Consider the following 6133-nt stretch of genomic DNA (forward strand, 5'->3'; position numbering starts at 1 on the left):
TCCTTACTAATATCAATAGCACATAACTCTGAAAAAGTCCTCAAAATACTCTCAGCCTCCGTACCACTATCGTTGGTCTGATTATGTTCATCAACACTATCGTATCTTTTCTGGTCTGATTGGAAAATAGATTGCGTCCAAATGTCTGCCTCATCCTTCGAATTAGTTTTAAAAATCCCCAATGAATTAAGGCGCGCTTTCACGTGTGTTGCAAGAGTAGATTTATTTTCTTTTAGTAAGTTCATCAGATTGTCTTGAGAATAACGATAACAAAGGTAATGTAAATGGATGTTCATCTTTTTTAATAAGTCCCTTCCTGCAATCAAGGGCCATGCTGTTTGTTGTTTTGGCAGTATCATAAAGGAATGGGAAACGTTGATATTTCGAAATTTTATTCTAATGTTCACATGGCCCAAAGATGTAAGCTGCTGGTTGCCTAATCCACAGAATCCCGAAAATTGAGGAGTATGTTTGATGTTTGGCACAAGTTGTTCACTGATGAAACTTTTAGGGCTGCCAGAATCAAACAAACAAAACACACGTGATTGCGTTGCGCTTAATTCATTATCATTCAGCAATGCGACACTTACCTCCTGAATTGGATCGATCCTAGCTCCTGAACCAGTCACTTGATTTCCATTATCATCTCCGTAATTGTTTTCTGCTGCAGCAGCCATCGACAGGTTCAGATGTGAGTAATCATTGCCACCGGATTGAGGCAATCGTGATGCCGGACACTGATGTTGGAAACTCTGCTGATCGCACGGTGCAAATATAGCGGCAGGCATCCTCTGGGCAACGTTCGGGCAGTCTTGTTTCTTGTGATCAGGGCTTCCACACAAGAAACATAGTTGGGCAGACTGACGTGGTTTTCGGCACTGGTTGGAAAAATGGCCGAAACTCGAACAATTGTAGCATCGCACCATTTCTTCTCGCCCATTGGCTGGTTTGGTGTTGGTTTTCAGCATCGATGTAAAACGGCTTGAAGGTTGTGGACGAGTGGGGGATGACGGTGGTTCACGCATTTGGTAATGCATCTCGCATCGGTTTACATGATCAATCAGATCATACACATCACGATATTCTTTCGCCACTAAGTTGTCATACATGGGATCGCGCGATAGTCCTCGGATGATGTATGTTATAATCGCTGCGTTACTCACGTTCCCAGTTGTTCCAAGGGCATGTACACGAAAGATGTAGGCGGCGTAGGACTCATCATTCCTTTTGAATGTATGCAACAGCTTCTTGTGAATAGCAGCTTCATTATGCGTGTCTGGGAAAGCTTTTCCCATTCCTTCGGCAAATTCTTTAAACGATGTTACAGAATGCCGGAAACCACTGTACCACTCCTTTGGAGCGCCAGTTAGCTGACTGCTAGCGTACATCAATGTCATTTGGTCGGTCCAACCATAAACTTCAGCACTGTGTTTTACCGTTTTTATCCACTGCAAGAAACTGGCACCCTCTCCAAACATCGGAATAATCTGCTTAACCTCTTCCGGATGAAGCAATCTAGCTGTATTGGAGTATTCACGACTTTGGCTCTCAAGCGCTGCTAATTTGTTCCGCAGTTCAAGTATCTCACATTTTTGCTTTAGGAGCACAATTTCTGCTGCAGCTTCGTCGTTTTCTTTGATCACATCAGTTTTCATGATCTGGGTGACGCTCTCTTCTTTACTTTCGGCAATGGCTGCGTTGCACATGGTGTCGTTGGAATCGCCATTTTGTTGCGAGCTAGGGTACGCTTCCTTATAGAGAGCACGGATCTGCATCAGTGTTGCCGTACATGGCACGGTTATTTCGGCCGACTGGAGTGCGCACAGCATCTCATCCTTAGTCACTCTCTGGTCATCTACGGACATTTTGGGCTCACTATCCCACTTCTGAGATGTAAAATCGATTAAATTGTAGTCACTTCGATTTGGCATCCTGATTCGTTCGCTTTTTATTCTGTTCTAATGGCAGCTGTCAAAAAAAACCTAATGCTAATATACACGTACCGTGACATCAAGTAGCGTTTACACGTATATACATTTTCCAAACTTTTACAATGTTGAATTTTGTTGCCATCTATTATCGTTGTTACGGCCATGTTTCATCCAAATGAAGCCATCTTGCACTATTTGAATGGCCTTGAAATTTGATGTTGAGTTTTGTTGCCATCTATTATATGTTACGGCCATGTTTCATCCAAATGAAGCCATCTTGTACCATTTGAATGGCCTCGAAATTTGATGTTGAATTTTGTTGCTATCTATTATCGTTGTTACGGCCATGTTTCATCCAAATGAAGCCATCTTGCACTATTTGAATGGCCTTAAAATTTGATGTTGCGTATTTTTGCCATCTATTATCGTTGTTACGGCCATGTTTCATCCAAATGAAGCCATATTGCACTATTTGAATGGCCTTGAAATTTGATGTTGAGTTTTGTTGCCGTCTATTATCGTTGTTACGGCCATGTTTCATCCAAATGAAGCCATCTTGCACTATTTGAATGGCCTTGAAATTTGATGTTGAATTTTGTTGCCATCTATTATCGTTGTTACGGCCATGTTTCATCCAAATGAAGCCATCTTGCACTATTTGAATGGCCTTGAAATTTGATGTTGAGTTTTGTTGCCATCTATTATCGTTGTTACGGCCATGTTTCATCCAAATGAAGCCATCTTGCACTATTTGAATGGCCTTGAAATTTGATGTTGAATTTTGTTGCCATCTATTATCGTTGTTACGGCCATGTTTAATCCAAATGAAACCATCTTGCACTATTTGAAAGGCCTTGAAATTTGATGTTGAGTATTTTTGCCATCTATTATCGTTGTTACGGCCATGTTTCATCCAAATGAAGCCATCTTGCACTATTTGAATGGCCTTGAAATTTGATTTTGAGTTTTGTTGCCATGTATTATCGTTGTTACGGCCATGTTTCATCCAAATGAAGCCATATTGCACTATTTGAATGAACTTAAAATCTGATGTTGAATTTTGTTGGCATCTATTATCGTTGTTACAACCATGTTTCATCCAAATGAAGCCATCTTGCTCCATTTGAATGGCCTTGAAATTTGATGTTGAATTTTGTTGCCATCTATTATCGTTGTTACGGCCATGTTTAATCCAAATGAAGCCATCTTGCACTATTTCAATGGCCTTGAAATTTGATGTTGAGTTTTTTTGCAATCTATTATCGTTGTTACGGCCATGTTTCATCCAAATGAAGCCATATTGCACTATTTGAATGAACTTAAAATCTGATGTTGAATTTTGTTGGCATCTATTATCGTTGTTACGACCATGTTTCATCCAAATGAAGCCATCTTGCTCCATTTGAATGGCCTTGAAATTTGATGTTGAATTTTGTTGCCATCTATTATCGTTGTTACGGCCATGTTTCATCCAAATGAAGCCATCTTGCACTATTTGAATGGCCTTGAAATTTGATGTTGAGTTTTGTTGCCATCTATTATCGTTGTTACGGCCATGTTTCATCCAAATGAAGCCATCTTGCACTATTTGAATGGCCTTGAAATTTGATGTTGAGTATTTTTGCCATCTATTATCGTTGTTACGGCCATGTTTCATCCAAATGAAGCCATCTTGCACTATTTGAATGGCCTTGAAATTTGATGTTGAATTTTGTTGCCATCTATTATCGTTGTTACGGCCATGTTTCATCCAAATGAAGCCATCTTGCTCCATTTGAATGGCCTTGAAATTTGATGTTGAATTTTGTTGCCATCTATTATCGTTGTTACGGCCATGTTTCATCCAAGTGAAGCCATCTTGCACTATTTGAATGGCCTTGAAATTTGATGTTGAGTTTTGTTGCCATCTATTATCGTTGTTACGGCCATGTTTCATCCAAATGAAGCCATCTTGCACTATTTGAATGGCCTTGAAATTTGATGTTGAATTTTGTTGCCATCTATTATCGTTGTTACGGCCATGTTTCATCCAAATGAAGCCATCTTGCACTATTTGAAAGGCCTTGAAATTTGATGTTGAGTATTTTTGCCATCTATTATCGTTGTTACGGCCATGTTTCATCCAAATGAAGCCATCTTGCACTATTTGAATGGCCTTGAAATTTGATGTTGAGTTTTTTTGCAATCTATTATCGTTGTTACGGCCATGTTTCATCCAAATGAAGCCATATTGCACTATTTGAATGAACTTAAAATCTGATGTTGAATTTTGTTGCTATCTATTATCGTTGTTACGGCCATGTTTCATCCAAATGAAGCCATCTTGCACTATTTCAATGGCCTTGAAATTAGATCTGGAGTTTTGTTGCCATCTATTATCGTTGTTACGGCCATTGTTGCGTTAGCAACGTCCGGTGATATTTATATATATTTTTTTATCCCGAAATGATTCACTCGCGGCGTTAGTTAGGTTCTCTTAACTTCACTTTATTGAATTCTATTAACGCAGTACGTAACGGTGGTACTGTAAATTTACTATAACAAAGTGGTTAAAAAATTCCACTGCTTCTGGTTCCGCGGTGATGACGAGAAAAGAGAAAGTGCTTTCCCAAATTTCCCTTTTATGGCTTTTCCACCATTGCAAATTCGCGGGCTTGCGATTTGCTCGATCCTCATCGTTAGTCGAGCAGTCCCACAGTCGAGCAGTAACGTGGGTCAAATGTCACTGCTTGACACTTGCGCTGACATTCGATGTTTTCCTGTGTTAAACAATAACATTCTCCCGCCCAGTCAATTGCCCGGAAGCTCTTGACTCTTCAGTTCGTTATTGTTGTTGTGTCGTGACCATGTGTTTTCGCTTACCATTTCGTGGGTTATTCTTAGTGCTGTCGACTATTGATCTCCAGCGGGTAAGTATTATTTTCCTTTGTACATCCAACACGGCTATCTTCGTGGCCGGCCGTTCGTAGATTCCGGTGCTTGTAGCTACGGTTGCGCGCCGGACTTGCCCGTCCTTCGACTGGATGACCGCCACTACCCGTCCCTTGGGCCAAGTGTTTCGGGGAAGGTTTGGATCCACGATCACTACAATGTCGCCCTCCTTAATCGGACGAACCTGATGATGCCACTTAACTCTGCGCGTTAAGGTCGGTAAGTAGTATGCTACCCACTTCTTCCAGAAGAGATTAGCCATAACCTCTGATACCTTCCATGTGGTTTTTAGGGTAGCGACGTCGTCACTGAATACTGCTTTCGGTGCCTCTCCGTTAGCTGTCCCTAGCAGAAAGTGGTTCGGGGTTAAAGGAAGCTCGGATTCGCTGTCAAGTGGTACCTGTGTAAGAGGGCGAGAATTAAGCATCGCTTCGATCTCCGTTAATGCAGTCGTTAACACTTCGTCGGTTGGTAGCCGAGACATCCGTATTTCGCTCATCGCCTTCTTGACGGATCGCACTAGTCGTTCCCAGCAGCCTCCAAAGTTTGGTCCACCAGGTGGGATAAATTTCCACGCGAGACGCGGTGTTGTAAACTCCTCCGCTAAACGCTGTTTGTCTATCGCTTCCCAGGCCTCAGCAAGCTCTCGCGATGCACCGACAAAGTTCGTACCGTTGTCGCTGATGAATTCCAAAGGTTGCCCACGCCTAGCGATGAAACGACGTATAGCTAAGATGCATGATGATGTGGTCAGGGAGTGCGCAGCCTCTAGATGGATGCCCCTGGTGGTGAGGCAGGTGAAGAGAACGCCCCAACGTTTTTCGACTCGTCGACCAACTGCTACGGTTACCGGGCCAAAATAGTCGACGCCCGTGAATGAGAACGGCTTCTGATAAGCAGCAAGACGCTCGGAGGGAAGGTTCCCCATCTCTGGAGGCTCTGGCTTGGCATCACGGTTTTTGCAGTGCTGACATGTCCTACGGATACGATTGAATTCGGCTTGCAGTCTCGGTATGTATAGCTTGCTTCGTATCGCATTTATTGCCGCGTGATGGTTTATATGCTGGAACCTACGATGAAAATCTGCTAAAATTAGTGCTGTCACCTGGTGTTGTCGTGGCAGGATCACGGGCCGCTTGGTAGATTCGCTAACCCAAGGACAATTGGTCAGGCGTCCACGCATTCTCAGTACTCCGTTGTCATCGACCTCGGGGGACAGCTTTGCAAGTATGCTCGTCTTCGGCAACACGGATTTCCATGTGCAACGTTGT

The 6133-nt window shown here is 42.5% G+C and overlaps 2 protein-coding genes across 2 annotated transcripts; both read right to left on the reverse strand.

Moving 5' to 3' along the window:
* Positions 1-404: 404 nt before the first annotated feature.
* On the reverse strand, positions 405-1865 carry LOC120908299. The gene is made up of 2 exons (XM_040319212.1): positions 591-1865; positions 405-513 (listed from the first exon to the last, which is right to left on the reverse strand). The coding sequence occupies exons 1-2, from the start codon at positions 1863-1865 to the stop codon at positions 508-510; spliced, it is 1281 nt and encodes a 426-aa protein (XP_040175146.1). The 3' UTR covers positions 405-507.
* A 2890-nt stretch (positions 1866-4755) lies between these two features.
* LOC120908297 lies at positions 4756-5790 on the reverse strand. Its single transcript, XM_040319211.1, has one exon. The coding sequence runs from the start codon at positions 5788-5790 to the stop codon at positions 4756-4758; it is 1035 nt and encodes a 344-aa protein (XP_040175145.1).
* Between the last annotated feature and the right edge of the window lie 343 nt (positions 5791-6133).

This window comes from Anopheles arabiensis, unplaced genomic scaffold, assembly GCF_016920715.1.
Source record: "Anopheles arabiensis isolate DONGOLA unplaced genomic scaffold, AaraD3 Autosomal_pericentromeric_contig0014, whole genome shotgun sequence".
NCBI lineage: Eukaryota > Metazoa > Arthropoda > Insecta > Diptera > Culicidae > Anopheles > Anopheles arabiensis.